The sequence below is a fragment of the Lissotriton helveticus genome, chromosome 7 (genome assembly GCF_964261635.1).
Source record: "Lissotriton helveticus chromosome 7, aLisHel1.1, whole genome shotgun sequence".
NCBI classification, from domain to species: Eukaryota; Metazoa; Chordata; class Amphibia; order Caudata; family Salamandridae; genus Lissotriton; species Lissotriton helveticus.
Window position 1 is genome coordinate 855,949,418 of NC_136068.1, and position 19,124 is coordinate 855,968,541.

Sequence of the window (19,124 nt, forward strand, 5' to 3'; positions counted from 1 at the left end):
ATAAATATCGCTCATCGTTGGTAATAGGCCCCTTTATTCGTGCTAACTAGTAGTAAAGTGATGTGCTCTCCCTTAAAACACACCGAAATTGGCACACACCTGATTAAAACATTTAATTTACTTATAAGTCACTAGAATATGGTGCTACATTTAACCAGGGTCTGTTCAAGAAATGCTACTATTGGCCTTCAACACTCATTGTGCACCCAGTGCAGTAGCATTGTAAGGCATGTCTTCACGCCTGTCGCTGCAACCTGGCTGTACAATTTTAAACTGCCAACTGTTAAAATCACCCTTGTGACAGGCCTAAACCTTCCTTTTAAATATTTATAAATCACCCATAAGATAGGACTGCATGGTATTTAAAAGTATTGGTATTTTAGGGATCTGATATTACATATCGCAATACACACAGCCCAGTTTTACGTTGTATAGAATTTGTGCATTAAGTAGAAACGAGAAAGACGAGCCACTGAATTATAACTAAAATAACAACTAGAAAGCTGACTTCACAGAGAATGCAGTTAAGTGCGAATAGTATTTCTTTCATGTCTATGCAATCACGTGGGTGTAAATCCGAGCATATTTAAAAACCATGGCAAACTGCGCTTCTCTGTATGAGCTCAAGGACAAGTGGTGTCCGAAACGCGTAATTTCTGAGGACTGAAATAATTTTGCCATTCCTCCCAGTGGTTCTTGTCTCTCTTCTCAACGTCAGGAGGTTTGGAGAGTCGAAGCAGTTTTGGGTATTTAAAAGTAGTACATGAAGTAGTTATGTCCTAATAGTGAAAATGCCCCAAAAGTCATTTTTCATTATGGCAAAGCTAGCTGCTCCATAGGAAAACTCTGCATTACGTTATAACACTTTATAATGATAAATGCAGGTTTAGAGCAGCTAGAAATATAATTTCTGATTAATTTTAATAGTTATTAAAAATCTCATTTAATGGTGAAATAGAATTTTGACTGTTTTGGGAAAGGTACTTTTAGAACAGTTACCTCTTGCTTCCTAAACCTCTGGAAAACTCTCTGTCAAGATTAAACTGTCACTTGACTGCTAATCGTTCCTATGAGGTGAGACGTGGCTTCCTCCCAGACAGAACAAAATAGCCTTGTGTTTTGTCTGTGTGAGGATGTGTTAGCTTTCCCTTGATAGGATGGTCTGGGGCTGTGCCCAAGGAATGTCTGACAAAATATAGAAAGACATAATATCGAGGTACAAAAATATCGGAGCATTAATATCGATGTCAACAATATTGACATCCTATCTACATCAAGGTAAGTACAGAAATATCGCGAAAAAAATATTGATTTAAAAAATATCGTTTTTAAAAAAATATTGTTTTTTACAATAATGTTTTATATAAATTAAATATACTTAAAAATATAATAAACATAGCTAAAAATATTTTTTCTCATTTAAAAGTAATAATTAATATACATAGTTTAATAGAAAATTAAGTATACCTATAATATATAATATACATACTTAATCATTTTTAAGAAATATTTTAATACATTATAAATATTTAAAAATATAAATTACAAATTCATCTATACACATAAAATATTGACATAAATAAGAATTAAATAATTATGCAAAACAATTTAAAAAAAATGAAATGTACTTTTAATATTTTTAAAATTAGTTATATACTACATTAGCTAAAACTATACAAAATATATTAAAAAACAGAGGGAATAAAATTCTAATATAACTCCAAAAAACAACAGTAAGTAAAATGTTGGATAGCGTAGAGGTAAAAATTACTATTCCCACTCCAAAGAGTGTAGAAGTAGGGAAAGTGTTGGATAGCGTAGGGGTAAAAAATACTATTCCAACTCCAGAGGGTGCAACAGTAGGGAAAGTGTTGGATTGCGTAGGGGTAAAAATGACTATTCCCACTCCACAGAGTGCAACAGTAGGGAAAGTGTTGGATAGCATAGGGGTAAAAATTACTATTCCCATTCCAGAGAGTGCTGTCTGAAGAACCTGAGGCAAGACTGCCTTGAACCCAGAACCCCAGAAATGACTCCAAAGATCAGCTGTCTGACAGCCTATTTAAGCTTCAGTAACTAGCTTTCAGAGGTCTTGCCCTGCTTTCCAGCTGACCAGTGCCAAAGGTGCCTGACTTGGACCCTTCTGTTTGCTTCTGTACTCCCCTAAGTACTGTCTCCAAGGTCCGGGACTCTTGACTGTGGTTGGAGTGTAATCCACTCTGCCTAACTGGAAGCTTCACTGGACCTAATGGTGAGCATTGACGCAGACAACCTTTATTGATGGCTTCAACGGACTAGATGCAGTGCAGTACCTGATCCACTGCATCACCAGACTTGGTGAAGAACAGCATCTAAGCAGTGCTGAAAACATTTGTCAGTGGCTTCACTGGTCCTGATGCTGAGAAGCCTCAGATTTCTCTTGGTTGATGAATATGCTTGAGAGTTTATTCAAACGTGGCCTTGATTTAAAGTTTTTTCAAATGACAGCTTGGATAATTATTAACGCTTCCAACATGTCATGTCAATGAGATTATTTAGGATGGCAGGTAACCATTTTGCTGCATTTAGGGTCTTACATCAGATTAGGGACTCTAGCTATGTGACACGTTTCTCGAAAACCTGAGCAGCCTTTAGTGAAGCAGCTGAAGAGCAGCAGAGTCGCGAGTCAGAGAAAATGGAGGGTACTAAATGCTAGGCTGGGGAGTAGTTGAGCTGTCCTTGTCTAAGTGCAATAAACCATTCTCTGTCTCGATGATGAAGGCTTGTCGGACCTTTGGAGCAGAGTCAAGAAGATATAAGAAGATATTCCAAGAAGGCCTTATCTGAGTATTCTAATAACATGGGAATGTCTCTGATAGAGCAATGTGTGCTTACTGAATACAGTTGTATATTGTACTGTTAAAAAGGTAAGTAAGAAAAAGGTCTTACCATGCTAAGTAAATATAACTTAACATTGTCAAATAAATCAGAATTGCATATCTATATTTGTTTAAGTATGAGGCTTTGCAATATACAGCTGGTAAGCATCTCTGTGTTAATTTAGACTCACAGTGCCGAAAGCAAAGTCAGAAAGGAAAAATTGCATTCTCCCTCCAGGCACTTTTAAAAGTAGAACAGGGGTTGTGGCAGAGATGGGAAACTGAGTAAACAGTAATTTATTTTTGTTTTGTGCCTACATTACCATCAAATGCTTTCGGCGAAAATACACTGTCGGGGGCCCCTTATGGTCTCTTTGTTGCATACATTTTAAAATTATTTTAACTTGCATTTGTTTTTGTTTTTTAGTTGGTTCCAAAAATACCAAAACCTCCTTTGCCAGCTGAGAAAAAGTGGGATGGGTCTCGGATGAGTTCAACTTCTCCAAGGTAAAAAATAGGTCTATATATTGTAAAAAGTGACATTTCACATTTTCATGAATGAATAATAGGCTGCTGACTAACTAGACTGATGTGTGTGAAATAATAAAAAATCGAAAACTGAGAACCAAAGCTGGAGGAAAGCAAATAATGAAAAAACAATATAAAAAAAATAAAATTTTAAGTAAATACAAATAAATCAAAATTTAAAGGAAAGATAATTTTATACAAAGCTCAAAAAACGGACACTTGTGTGAAGGTTAGGGGGTGGTGAGGGTTTTTTTTGGATTCAGGGGTGGATGATGTTAAGGGGGATGATGCATTTTAGGGTTCGGGGATGGGTGGAGATTAGAGTTAGAAGGATTTTTTAGTCTTGGATGTGTTATTAGGGATCTTGAGGGGTTTTAGGGTCTAGGGATGGGTGGTGAGTAAGGGTGTTGAGGTTTTTTAGGTTTTACAGATCGGTGTAGTTTCGGGCTGGTGAATGCTTTGAAGGTTACATGATGGGTAGAGTTTTGCTGTGGTGAAGGATTTTAGTTTGCGTGAATGGGTGGAGTTAAGGGTGGTTTGGGGTTTTGAGGGTTCAGTGATTATTTGGATTATATATGTAGAGAGGGTTTTAGGATTCATGTATGGGGTGTGAGGGCTAGTAGGTGTCTTGATCTGGTGATGTGTTAGTATTGGGGAGGGATATTCTAGGGTCAGGGGTGAGTGGAGTTTAGGGGTGATGGGGGGTTCTGAGGAATGAGGGATGGGTTTAGCATACAAAAGGGTTTTTAGGGTTCAGGTATAGGTGGAATTTAGGGGTAGTGAGGGGGCTTTAGGTTAAGAGAGGGGAACCGTTTAGAAGTAGAAAGGGCTTTAAAGGATCATGGATGAATGGAGTTTATGAGTCAGGGATGGGTGGAGTTTAGGTGTGGTGAGGGTTTCTAATGGTTCAGGGAAGGGTTGAGTTTAAGGTTAGAAGGGACTTTTAGGGTTCAGGGATCGGTAGAATTTGGGATCATGAATGGGTGTAGTTTATGCTTGGGGAGGCATTTTTAGTGGACAAAGATAGATGGTGTTTAGGAGTCGTGAAGTTTCAGCAAATTAAAAGTATCCAAAGTAATTATTTGACAATGTAAAAGCTATAAATCCAAAAGAAAGTCCCTGGCACTGGTGCATTGATTGACTCTCTAAATGAATTGAGGCTTTTGCAGATTGTCATTGAATGAGTCAATCAATCATTTGTTAAATCGGTAGATTCATAGAGCAATTCTTGTCACCCGTGAGGATATCCAGGTGCTTGCAGGGTCCAGTTGATTAGACAAATAGCTAGATTTTCAGGGACTCTCCTAACTCTGAACGAGATGGGGAGGTCTGTAGATGAAAGGCTAGCTCAATCCTTGTCTTTGCTGCTAGGAAGGAGAAGGAGCGACGTCCGCATCTGCTACATCAGATGTGAGGGGTGAGGGTTACAGAAAGGGAAATGGAGCAAAGGTGTCTGATGGGCTGATAGAAGATGGAGGCGGTGAGTCAAGTAGGCAGATTCGCAGTTATGTAGGGCCTTAAATGCATGGGCCAGGAGCTTGAACTGGCACCTTTTTTGTAACAGGAGCCAGTGAAGTTCCCTGAGATAGGGGGTGATGTGGGTTCATCCCGGATGAGACTAGCTGTACCGTTCTGTATGGTCTATAGACATTGGAGGAGGTGAGCTGTGATCCCTACATAGAGAGCATTGCCATAGTCCAGTCGGCTAGAGATGAAGGCCTGGGTGATGGTGCATTTGTAGCTTCAGGGTAGTCATTTGAATATCTTACAAAGCAGGTGGAGGATGAAGGAGCAGCAGAAGGAGTCAGAGTTGCCCTTTGTCATCTTAGTTAGCTTGGTTTCTAGCATGGACAATGGGGTAAGTTAGGTCCGAATTCGAAAGGCCACCAGAATTCGTATCATGGGGAGCATTTCTTTCCAAAAATCAGTGACTCTGTCTTGTCCGAGTTGAGCTTCAGGAAGTTGTCCTTCTTGCAGTCGGTGGCATCTGTCATGTATTCTGGAAGTTGGTCTTGGTGTTGGTGCTGTCTTCAGAGAGGATGAGTTGTGTGTCATCGACGTACGATATGATGTTGAGTCTGTGGGTCTTGGCGAAGCTGGCCAGAGGCCTCTTATAAGTGTTGAAGAGTGTGGGGCTGAGCTAGAATCCTTTGAGTACTCCACAGGTTATGTTATTGGGTTCAGAGGTAAAGGGGGAAAGGCAGACTTTTGCATTCTCCAAGTGAAGAAAGAGGCAATTCATCTGAGAGCTGCTCCTTGGATGACTATGTTGTCCAGCCTTGTAAAGAGTCTGTACAATTTATAGTCATGTGTACTTAGACATTCACTAACTTCCTCTAGTTGTTTTAGTTCCTCATTGTGTTCATCTGAGTCCATGAACCCATTTGCAATTTGTTGGTAACAATTTCCTGACTCCATATGCTAAATCATACACTACCCCTGTAAGGTGGCCTTAAAAGCCTCCTACAATACCCTTCCAATTCTACAGTGTTTTGGTTATCCGGGAACTTGGCCCAAATTGCAGTTCTAACTTCTTCCCTGTATGAGGGATCGTGCAGTGGCATCTCAAGAAATTGGCAGTGGGATATAGTTTTATTGTATATCCCAAATGCAAATTCTATTATTGATTGTGCATGGTCTAATATGGTAAGGTTCAGGCATTGAGCATGACTTATGTCTCTTACATGTTTCAGGTTTAACAGTGCAGAATTGATGCTGGAGAATGTACTGTGTGGCGGGGAGTAAAAGAAATATCCTTCCTTTCCTCTGTGTTTAGAGAGCTAGAACTTAATTACTGTGATGAGGGGTGAAACCCAAAACCGGTCCTAGGATTATTTTTTCCGGTCTAGGGAGGACATGGCTTGGCAGTTCGTGCTGGACTGTTCCCATGAGGCACAGGGTCAAGACTGATTTGAATACGGCTAGGTTCAAACTAAAATGGCCTGGTGAGCAAAAAAAGATAGATTTTGGCCCAGATCTCTGTACTGGTGTGAATGTATGACATTGTTCTGCATTCTGTTCATCAACTGTTCTTTTTGCATATGTCACACCGAGTGTGACGGGTATGCCCAGACGTGGGTCCCGTGCTCTCCATGCCACTAAAGTCAAGCTATCCTGGCGAATGATGGGTGAAACCCCGAAATTAGTCCTAGAATGCTTATTTCCAGTCCAGGGAGGCCTGGCTTGGCAGTTTGGGCTGGACTGTTCCAATGAGGCACAGGATCAAGTCTGATTTGCATATGGCTGGGGTCAAACGGAAATGGCATGGTGAGCAAAAAAAACGATGGATTTAAGCTCAGATCTCTGTACTGGGGTGAATGTATGACATTGTTCTGCATTCTGTCCATTAACTGTTCTTTTTGCAACTTTCTAAAAGTGGCATTTTTGGAATTGTAACTTAAAATCCAACTTTACCATTAAAGAGGGTTTTAACCGCATCGCCGCAAGCGGTTTTCCAGCTGTGCGTGGCGTTTAAAAAAAAGCCGTGTTACATCACGAGCTCAGCTCGTCATGAGCGTGTGAGCGTCGCAACTCATGGCGAGCTAAGCTCGTCATGAGCCGGGAAGGGGTTAAATTCTAATTCCTCATACACCAAACATGAGTTTCTTACCTGTTCCCAATCAAATGTTATCACTTATTAAATGTAATAAGGTACCCTAATATTATCTTTGGGAGAGCTAGTCCTTGCAGTGGTGAAAAATCAACTACCAGAACATGCAAAAGTTAAAATTATATTTCCAACTTTTTAATTTCTCTACAATCTGCAATATGGGCTAAATAGTACCCACAATAGGGGTTACTTATATATACACTAAAAAAGAGGATTTAGGCCTGGCAAAAGTTTTTTTGCAAGGCTGAATCGGCTGTTTAATACACAGGATCCAATGGCAAGCCTATGAGAGAGAGACACGCTAAACCTCCCTTAGTGGTTTGCACAACGGGCAGTAAAACCTTCATGTTTTAACTACTGTTAGAGTTTTTAATTGGATTTGAATTGAATCTGTGTGTTACCTTGATCACGCTTGGCACTCCTCGACCACTTCGCATATACGAGCACCAGCACTACCGCTTTAGCAACGCGGTCTAGTGCTATCAGGGTCATCAGCTGCTGCACAGCAGGCATGATTGGTGGGGGGGCGGAGGAAAACAGTTAACTGACCTGTTGGAGCGGACGTGCAGGCAGAGAGAGACGCATTAACCACCCTTGGGGTTCAGCACAATGCGTGGTAAAACCTTCATGTTTGTAATTACTGTTAGAGTTTTTAATTGAATTTGAATTGAATTTGTGTGTTATCTTGATCACACTTGGCGCTCCTCGCCCACTTTGCATATACCAGCACCAGCACCAGCACCAACACTCACACTTCAGCTTCAGCGATGCAGTCTACTGCTGTCAGGATGATCAGTTACTGCACAGCAGGGCTGATTGTTGGAGGAGGGAGGAAACTGGTTAACTGCTGTGCTGGAGCAGACGCACGCAGCGGGTGTGCCACTGGCGCGCCAAAGGTGCGCCTAAGGCAAGCCCACCTGCCACCATCCGCACCCAACTGGGGCCAGGACCCCATGTCACTTTTCTACTTATTCAGCAGAAGAATTACAGGCCATAGCACTCTGGAACCACCCATTGGACAACCAGGTGGATATCCTGGGGGTAACAGAAACCTGGCTAGAGGACACCTCAGCCCCGGACATTGTAGCTGCCCTGCCTTTGGAATATGATGCCCTATGACATAATAGGATGTGACAGACAAGAAGAGGGGGCGTAGCTATATTCTACAATAGACAGTTAGCGGTAGAGATGCTAGTTGCAGAGAGCATCGAAGGCGCGGAAATTCTAGGGCCAAAACTCTGCTCCCATGCTACCCGTCTAGTACTACTGGTGGTGTATTGCCCCCCTCGAGCTTCTCCCCGGATCATCGAGGTATTCACAGAACTAGTCAGTGATCTACACTCTCGGTACCAGTGCTTTCTGGTGGTGGGGGACTTTAACTATCACTGGGACCAGGCCCCCAAAGATTTACATGCTAATCAGCTGGAGGAGGCTATGACCACTATGGGGCTTCACCAGCTCAAAAATTCCCCTACCCACGATAAGAGACTCACCCTCGACCTTGTTTGGACCGGCCAGCCTGACCGATATCAGTCCTTGCACCTGGTCGGACCACTACCTGATCAAGTGCCTAGTTTCGCTTGCCGGTCCACTGGCACAACCACCCCCGGAATGGAATATGCTGCGATGGAGGAATAAAATAAAGCCAAGCGACCTTATGGGTACTTTGCGCAGAACTTCCCCTAAAAGGCACATGCTGGAGAACCTTGATCAGGAAAGTGAGTCCCTCACAGGCAGGCTAAGAGAACCCATCGACAAAATGGCACCTGTGCGGAGGGAGAGAGTTAGGAACAAGGGCAAAGGGGCCCCTGGTTCAACGAGGACCTGAGGGGAAGAAACAAACGTTGCGCTATTATGATAGAGCCTGGCGCAAATTGTTTGACGCAGTGGCTCTTGCTGAATACAAAGATGTGTTTGCTACATATAAAAAAGCCATTATGACTAGGAAGGTTGAATACTATGAGTCCAGGATTTTGGACGCTGATGATAAGCAAAAAGAAACCTTCCAAATTCTAAAAGAACTTAGGCAGACACAGAACCGAAATCCACTTCTAGCCCAGAAGATTGTAACAAGTTCCAGTCCTTCTCTCTCCATAAAGTCAGGGACATCCTAACGGACATACATAATATGCCCGTTGACCAATGCCCCCTGGCTGTGGACCCAGCATCCTATGCCAGCGGCAAGCCGCTCCCCACCTTTCCAAGGCATGACCATAACTCTCTGATCCTTCTGACGGGCCGTGTCAAGTCAAGCTGTCCTGAGCCAGTGGACACCTGCCCACCAAGGGTGTTCCAAATGGCTCTACCCGGAGTAGAGGGAGAGGTCCTCAACCTGCTCAATTGGTCACTGGAAACGGGTTATGTCCCTGCCAACTTCGAGGAAGCCAGGTATACCCCCATACTTAAAAAAACCAGGGGCAGATGTAGCCAAATTTAAGAATTACAGGCCCATCTCCTAACTTCCCTTCTTGGCAAAAGTAGTGGAACAGCATGTCCTGAAAACTCAATCAAACGTAATTGAGGAATAACAGCTGCTCCAGGTGCAACAGGCAGGTTTCAGGACCCATCACAGCACAGAGCTGGTAATGCTGGCAGTGATGGACAGACGTAGACTCACGGCCGACAGCAGGAAGCCATGTGCCCTGGTCCTACTAGACCAATTTGTGGCATTTGATACGGTCAATCATGACCACCTATTGTTGCGGATTTCAGAGCTGGGTATCCGTGGGCTGGCACTTCAATGGATCTCGTTCTTCCTGTCAGGTCAGTCTCAAAGGGACCACCTGGCTGATCTGGTATCCAACATCGGTGCATCAATGTGCAGAGTCCCCCAGGATTCAGCGCTCTCCCCCCTTCTCTTCAACATCCATATCTAGCTGCTGGTGTACTCAAGTACGCCGATGACACTCAAATAATCATCCAGATCGACAACTCATCTCCAGCCCACGCAGGCATACAAAATATACTCAGGTATATGGTTAACTGGATGACAGCCAACTCACATAAAATCAATCCCGACAAGACCGAGGTTCTGGCCATCCCCACCGGAAATAACCAGTGGAGCGACCTCTTTTGGCCACAATAGTTGGGTATCACCCCCACGCCCGTCCCGGTCTTAAAAAGCCTTGGCATAAAAATAGATGCCAAGCTCTCCATATTGAACCGAGTGTCCACCATGGCGGGGACCTGCGTGGACTTACTGAGACAGCTGCAGAGATTGGTTTCCCCCTCTCATTTACTGCACTATGGATGGCTGTGTTGGCAAAGATTGTGTCGCAGCTGGACTATGGCTATGACCTGTACATTGTCCTCCCAGAGAAGTTGTTAACCAAACTATAAGTTGCCATGAATGACGCAGCTAGGCTCCCAAGATGGGCAAATGCTACCTCCCTACTGCAGCAGCTGCACTGGCTTCCTATCAAACAGAGGGCCAGGATTAAAGGCGTTTGCATTGACAATGAAAATACAATAGGACATTTTGAAAGGGCTATTTATTTATTTATTTTATTATTATTTAGCGATTTATAGAGCGCCTGGTGACCCGGAGGCATCCCCGCGCTGTAGCATTTGTGGAGACCAGAGGGGAGAGGGGACTTTATTTTGGGAACAGCAGCGGTGGATTTTTTTTATTGGATGCCACAGTAAATGCTGCAAGTCTACCTGTACCATTTAATTTACAGAAATGTGAGTGCACGTAGGGTCAATTTACTCGGGGTTTACTGGAAAATTAAATGTGCCAATTGGGTGTAAGCCAATTTCACCATGTTTAAAGGAGAGAGCATAAGCACTTCAGTGCTACTTAGCAGTAGTAAAGTACACAGAGTCCCACGGTCAAGAAAACAAACTTAGCAAAAAGAGGAGGAGTAAGGCAAAACCTTTAGGGAAGGGCAACCCTAAGACTGAATGGTTTAAAAAAAGAGCTTCTTTGTATCTCTCCCCAAAGCTGTTGCCATTTTAGGTCATCCTAGTGTGGAGTAGTTACAGGTACAGAGATGCTTAGCCTCCTGGGAGCAAAAGTATACTGCAATAGAAACTATTGGCAATGAAAGAAGCTTGCAAGGAGTGAAGGTACTTTTTCCAAGGTAGTTATTGTCCCTTTGAGATCAGGACGGATCACCGTAATCTTGAGGTGCTGCAAAAGCTTCAGCGTTGGAATATTTTTTTTTTCAAGACAATTTTTTGGTCTCTATACTCCTAGATCCAGAAATACTCATGCGGATTCTCTGTTGCGTCAGAACCTTTGTATTCAAAAGCTCAACCTTAAACAATTTTTACTCCTGAACAGATAATATCTCTAGCCATCTCTTTTTTAAAGGAGCTCAATCAGGCTCATCTATCTTTGAAAAAGGAAGAACTTAAAAGAGATATGTGATCATATTAAACTCAAGAAGCAAGGTGATTTATACTACTTCAATAATACTCTGTTTATTCCTGTCACAAATTTACAAGAGTTGATACTGAATTTGTGTCATGACACCTTAGGTGCTGGTCATTGCAGTAAGCCTGGCTCTAATCTTGCAATCTTTTTGGTACCCCTCTGCACCATGAGATATGGAAAAATATGTATTTTCATGCCCAATCTCTAACCAATTCAGGATTTCTCATTCCAAGGCCTATTGCTTCTTTGCTGAAATCTGAAGAATTCACTGTGATTATAATAACTGTTGATACATTTTCAAAGAAGGTCCATTTTGCTGCCTTCAAGAAAGTACAGAAAGCATCAAATAAGGGACCACGGTTCATCTCTATCTTTCACTTGTATGTACTCCTGTCAACCATCATTTCTGATAGAGGTCCACAATATGGTTAAAGTTTGGAAAGCTGTCTGTGCTGCCCTTAGAATTTCCAGAGTTCTACTCAGGTTTCCACAGAACGTACTAATCTAAGTTTGGAGAAATACCTACAATTGTAATGCCACATGTGATAACTGGCTTTTTTTATTGTCCAACGCTGAATGTGCCTGCAACAACAGTACACATAGTGCCACTAGAGTTTTCCCTTTTATTGTTTGAAATGATTACTCAAATGGTGGAGAAGTGTGGCTCAATGGTTAGAGCGGCAGACCCTGATGCAGATGTCAAGCCCGGGACCAGGGTTCAATTCCCCGCCTCGGCGGGTCTTGAGCTCAAAATTCCACGGACCTGATAATTCTCACCTCGGTGCCTATTCCAATCATGGAATCCCACTCTGCAACTCTGGGCAATAGCTTGCTTAATCTCCACAACGGCCCCCACAACGCTAAGGATGCCTGGCCTCCACCTTGGGGGTGCCCAGGAGTGGACACCTCACAGGGAAAGCCAGGATGGGTTCCACAGCGGTATTCGTACAAGCGCCTTGAGACCCTTGTGGGTGAGTAGTGCGCTATACAAATATCAATTTACATTTACCAACTCTCTGGTACCAGCAGACTTGGAATTTATAGTAGCGTCCAGGTTTGGTTTTGTAAGAGATGCTGTTAGTAGTATGTCTTTGGTAAAAAAAATTGTATGAAAACTCAGGCTGACCAGCATCATAGCCCTACCTAACCGCTTGGTGATTTGCGCTATATAAAATTCCTGTACCTCTAGTTATTCTGTGGGAGATAAGGTTTGGTTGTATTCTTGTTTTTTGCCACTCCATATTGGGCCACTTGGTCCATATTTACTTGGTCCCTTATCTTGTGTTAAACTTGTTAATCCTGTGACAGTCCAGATTCAAATGCTTTCTTCTTGGAGAGGTCATCCTGTATTGTATTATTCACATTTGAAACCCTATTTCCTGATAGTTTTTCTCAGGTTTGAGGTCTCAGACATTTGTGATTCCCGCATCTATCAAGGGAAATTACAGTTTTTGGTGCATTGGAAGGGTTACCCCATCAGAAAACAATCATGGGAACCAGCTACTGCTGTCCATACCCCAAGGTTGGTAAGCAGATGTTACACTTGCATCCTCATGATACTCGAGCCTCAGGAAGTTGACTATACTGTCGGACCTGCTCGCAAGATATCCCTTATCTAAGATTTGGGAGCACCCGCTGAGCGCGTCCCATTGGCAGGAGCAGACGCGTCCTTCAAACACGCCCACATTCCACATTACCTACAGTTCTCAGGGATGCCCCCGGATCCTCCTTTTCGGCAGCCATTCAGGGAGTGGGGATTTAGGTTCTAATGAGCACCTTGCTTGCTGCAAGAAATGTCAGGAAGGGATGCACCATGATGGGCGGAACTTTCTTTTGCTTCACCCAATCCATTACGGCCACCTTCCCATTGATTTCTAAGGAGTCTTTTCAACCCAAGATGTGGAGAATTCCTTGATTCCTGCTTTCCTGCCAGGTTATTTTTTCCTTTATAAACCTTCTGAAATTGTCTTCTGGTTCATCGCAACGCTCCCAGATGTTCCTGTTCCATTGTTCCTGGCCTTACATTTCCAGCACTGAGTGCTACTGATCCAGCAGTAATTTCACAGTAATTTCCTAATGCAATACCTCATTACCTCTAGTTACCGCTTAAAGTAGATGCACCTTTGCCACCATTTATCATCATCTGGAGACTTTGCATAAACATGAAAATCAAATGCAATTAAATATTTAAGGCATTAATGAGAGTTGTGAGTAGTTTTAAAGTGTTTTATTTTCTAGTCAAAAGTTAAGGTTCTCTGATTCTTTATTCATTAATCAAATATCAATCAGGTTACAGAATTGAAAAATAGGAAACATAGAATTAATACAGAACATATTATAGGTTGCATACAAGGTACTCCATAAAGGAAGGGAAAACCTTGTTCTATACCAGTCAGAAAACTCTTGGAAAGTATTAGAAAATATAATTCTAGAGTGAGTTTTGCAAGGCTAATCAATAATTAATAATTTGCAAAAATCTCCCATAAAGAGAAATAAATGCATAAGACAAATAAATATTTCAAAGCCAGTTAGTCAAAGCATTACATTTTAAAGTTCTAGAATCTAAACCTGTCATGATATATAAGCTGGTCTCTCTTTCTCTGTCTGTTCGCTGTGCATTTCTGCTTTTTTGTGTCTGACACAGAGAACTGCTGCTTCAATGAGCCCTCTGTAGTATCCCGATGTTATGGACTGCCTCTCTCATGTTTCCTTGTCCCTGGCTGCTCAGCCTGTGTTTTGAATGGAATGTTTGTTGTGTGGGCTATGAGTGGAATGCTTGAGTGACTGAATTAGGGATGACAGTCGATGGATGGGGCTGAGCAGCTAGCAGGCTGCTCCTGGTGAGGTTGCTGTGGCATTATACCTGAATTTGTTCTACCTGTTTACCTGCCTACCTGCTATCTGAATGACCTACATTGACTTCATCACTCTAGCGTGGTCCCCCTTTACTACATTAATTTTTGGCGACAAGTTGAGGACTTCCCCACGCTCTACAGTGGTTCAAGTGGACATGAAAAACTTCCGTATGCCTCTTACATCATGCTGGGAAGGAGCCACTACATGGAGAAGCCAACTAACGCAAGCAACAGGAACAAGACGAAACAAACAAGAGTTACTGGAGGACACACAAAAGTGTCACTCTAAAGACATTATGCTACAAAGACAACATGTGAAACAGGTACAGCGACAGCACGCAGTGCAGCCCCACCGGTGTCCATCACATCGGACAGCCCCCACACAAACGTGCTGTACATGGTCTCAAGGGCCTACTACACCAGGACACTACAGTGATGTTGCACAGTCTGAGCCTTCATGTACAGTAAGCCAATTTCTTCTCTACATCGATGGTGCACAGAATATGTGCCTGATTACTACCTGCGTTGGAACTGTCCTTCACTACAATGATGCTGCCAAGAGTATGTCCCTGTTTACTGCCGGCATTGGAACAGAACTTCACTACATTGATGCTGTGCAGAGTGTGTGCCTGTTCACTGCCTGCATTGCCACACACTTCCTTACACACTGGGGTTTGCTCAAGAACACACACGAAGGTACTCAGACAGATTTACATGCCGTTTTGCTTCAGGGATTCAAGTTACTGGATGTCTCTACACTGGCAACGTGTGGAAAAGTGATGACATTTAAGTGGACTCGTTTGGTGCCACACAGCGGTGATCGCTTTTGTGTTCCTGGGGGCAAAGAGAGTCCAGATGTTAATGGTTTGAAGACACTTCCTACACAATGCATTTACAAGCTCCAATGTGCATTTTTATGAACTGTGACAATTGAAGACAGGTGAGACATTTTTCGTTTTTGATTGTTGGGCTAAGCAGGGGCTTTATGTCTTCAGTGCCGCCCAAACGCTGTATTGAATTCCCCAAAAAATGAACTTTGCACGCACTCACCTTCCTCAGTCCTGCTCATTGTCATGAGCTTTTCTCAGAGTCTTGGCTGTGACGCACTGTTCTCCTCTGCTACGAGGATGCCTTCATGAGTTTGGAGCACGCTCATGCCGTGAGCCACCCGTCATGGCGTGATCCAGCGTGCCGCCATCTTGAAGTTGGTAGAGCATGTTGTTTCACTCGTTTATTTAACAACAATCTGCCAATCACGTCCAATTTGCAAGTGCAGTGGTTTCAATAAAGTTTATTGAAGCTTGAAGACTGACAAAACAATGGCTGAGAGGTTTGTCGGAGCAATGGTGTCTTAACGCCATGTGCAGTGTCTCATTTTTCTTCGTGGTGGCACAAAGCATTTTTGCTGTTTTCTCGAGTGCGGCGTAGGATTGTTTACAATTGTGAAATCTTGTTTCACGCAGCTATGTTTTTTCTGTATTCACTGCCCTGTGTTACACTGCCATCTAGTGACAAGCTGGAAATTTAATGGAATTTTCTTACACTTTCTGTCCATCGCTGGTTAATGTATTTCAACTGCTTTTCTGTTTCTGTACATGGAGTTGGCAAATCTGTAGCTGGAAGCTCCATGTTCAATGCCGCATTGTTCAATATTTATGTGGCAATTTTAAATGTCATGTTTATATTACAGTTTACAGTGTTTCAGCTTCCACTTTTCACAGTTTAGTTCTCCTTACGTTGGGGATGTTTTAGTCTTGTTTACAGTGGGTAGCTGCACATCCTTCTCCATTACATGGGGGATGGTCATGTGTTTAGGTACATGTCCTTTTTCCATAAAGTGTTACACTCAGACCCTACATAGGGGTGGAACCTTTACACTGGGTAAGTTCTCCCTTACATGAGGGTTGGCCCTGAGTGTGGGTAAGTTTTTGGGGGGTTTTCTTCCTTATCTTCTTTTTGTGACCTCATTTTTGGATTGATGATTGGGTTTTTGTTGCAGGGGTGGTCCCTGCAAGCATAAGACGCCTTGCGCTGTACAAGGTTTTGTTGCAGGGGTGGATCCTTGCGTGCATAAGATGCCTTGCGATGCATCGGTATTTGTTGCGGTGGTGTGTCCCTGCGTGCATAAGACACCTTGCGCTGCACAAGCTTTTGTTGCAGGGATGGGTCCCTGCGTGCATAAGACGCCTTGCACTGCACTGGGTATTTAATTTTTTTTTTTAATTACTGGTTGTCCCTATTGGTTGGCGGGGGCATGACATTGGGTAATAGTCCCTCTAGACCTCATTCACATGCATGTTGTCCCTTGCTTAGGGTGGGAGCAGGACGTTGGGTACTACTCCCTTCTTTCCATATTTACTTTACTCCTTATATGGAGATGTTACATTTGTACGTTTTCTCATTTTTTCTTTATAAGAGGAGGGAGATGGATATTATTGTTTATCCATCTTTCTCTATAGTCTTTTGTTCCTTTCCTTCTAGTGATGCATGTTTCCCGAAATCCCTGGTTCTGGGCTGTAGATTCATCTTTATTAGTTTTATTTCCCTTGAGATGTTGTTATTTCCCTATGTACTGTTGCTGTAATTTTATCTTTATAGTTATATGCTGTTTTTATATGTTATGCTTTTTTACGTTACATCATTCTTCTGTTCATTAGGGAAGAGGTATGTAGTATCCTGATGTTATAGATTGCCTCTCCCATGTTTCCCTGTCCCTGGCTGCTCAGCCTGTGTGAGTGTTCTGAATGGAATGTTTGGTGTGTGGGTTATGAGTGGAATGATTGGGTGACTGAATGAGGGATGACAGTTGATGGATGGGGCTGAGCAGGTAGCAGGCTTCTCCGGTGGGGTTGCTGTGGCATTATAACTAGATTTGTTTTACCTGTTTACCTGCCTACCTGCTCCCTGAATAAACCTACAAAGGCTTCATCACTCCAGGGTGGTCTCTCTTTACTACACCTTCCCTTCACAAGACCACAGAACCTTTGATCTGCCTCGCGTCCTGCCAAAAATATAATGTGCAAGGCTAGCCTACACCTCTCTGAAAATATATGTGCAAGGCCACTCCTCCCAGCTTAGCAACCCATATTTCAAGCAAAAATACACGTGATGGTCTTCTTGGCTTGCCCAATCAGATTTTCAGAACACATCGACACCACATGGGCTGACTGGACAAGTCATCAATCAGGCGCACATTTGAGTCCCGTGCTAAATGAAAACAATTGCATTTTCTGCAACAAAAGTATTAATCATGCGGAAACAGATAATACATATTATTAGAAAAATGTGTGCTTCGCACTTTTTACTCCATATTATTAAGTGAAGTAAGCCTTGTTTAAACAACTACATAGAGATAAAAGTTTGCAACATGCCTTCATAAAGAGGCAGAAACAGAGGTGTAAATTATAACAAAGGTCGTTCATGGAGAGGAGACAAGAGGAAACAGAGAGCAAACATTCCTTTCTTATCATCAAGGCTAAAGGCTGCACAGTGAGCTGAGCCTGCCAAAGCATCTTTAGCCTTTTCTACACTGTAAAATGTGTGTTAATTCAGCACAATTGAAAGTTCAAAACACATTTTCTAAATTAAATGTACATTCTATAGTGAGGTTAAATTAAAAATAAACACAATTAAACATCCAGAATTAATTAATTGAGCATGGTTTTACATGATTTCATTTGCAGGCCTCTTTCATGTTATCTCTTTTTATGCACCAAAAGTGCCACTTTTTAAAAAGCATTTGACCAGGCCACATTTCATGTTTTTCACTTTGCATGCACCATAATCTGCATGCCATTTTTGAAATGCAGTCTGTCTGAAACTTAAAGGAGAGCAATGCCTAAATCTATGTGAAATCTGAGCTACATCACTACTGTTGTGGTAGAAAATTCTGGATGTTTTTTTCATCATGGTATTCAGCCTGGCAGTTTCCTTAGAAGGCACATTTTAGCTTTGTGTTACCATCATTGGCTGGCGAGGTGGCTTCCGAAGGCAATCGTCCAAGCTTTGCATTCACAAATTCAAAACCTAGATGTCAACTCTTGCGTCCAGCTCTTGAGGCTTCACTGCATTAATGTCTGTAGAGAGGTATTTTATTACTGGAATTCCACAGAGTTTTGGTGTTTTTTTGGCCCCTTGACAAACTTTAGGGTTTGGTGATTTGCACTATTTCTGTTAGAACCTCCTAGGAGACATTGCATATTGTTTTGCCAACTGTAATGTTGTACATATATGTACATTTATGACTGTGTGCCTGCTGGTAGACATCTCATGGCACAATAGGTCAGAGTTGGTTATCGTGACAAACCAATGATAAAGGCCAACGGCTTGATTAGTTTATTTGGTAAATTGAGGATATTATAGATTATGAAAGGTTATGACGAAGTCAGTAGGACTGACTTACATATTTATTGTCAAAAGTAAATATGAAACCCAATATTCTTTTAATGGTGGATTGTTGGTATACGTTCTTAAAGACTGAAGATAGGTATTTTTTATATGAAATCTCACAGACTATTGCAAAGGCCAAGGACTTTGATGTTGATTATTCCCTCTGACAAATGCTAAAGGTGGAAGATTTGCAAATTGAACATTCTTGTTAATCTATTTTCAGGGGAAGTTGTGTATTGTTTTTCCAACTGTAAATTTGTACATATTTGTAATTTTATGATGGTTACTTTGTGGAAAAGGTTATGCTCAGTACAGTAGCCATGAGATGGTTAAGAAGACAATGTAGTGTTAAAGGACATAGTCCAGATTGTGTATTAGGAAATAGTATGTCATCTGCCATATGTTTAATCTGTTTACTATGAAAAAGAAAGCTATAAAAGACATTTTGTCAGCTGGAATATCCAGATTATCTTAGTAGGGAAAGGTTTTGCTGTTGGTTAACTTGT

General features: G+C 42.2%; 1 protein-coding gene across 7 annotated transcripts in view; it reads left to right on the forward strand.

The window, feature by feature from the left end:
• LCP2 (lymphocyte cytosolic protein 2) overlaps positions 1 to 19,124 on the forward strand; it is a 665,418-nt gene that overhangs the window by 540,192 nt on the left and 106,102 nt on the right. For all 7 annotated transcript variants that reach the window (XM_078653368.1, XM_078653363.1, XM_078653365.1 and 4 more), the window contains exon 12: positions 3,286 to 3,365. In XM_078653368.1, coding sequence (XP_078509494.1) covers positions 3,286 to 3,365 — 80 coding nt within the window. The remainder of the gene's footprint in view (positions 1 to 3,285; positions 3,366 to 19,124) is intronic.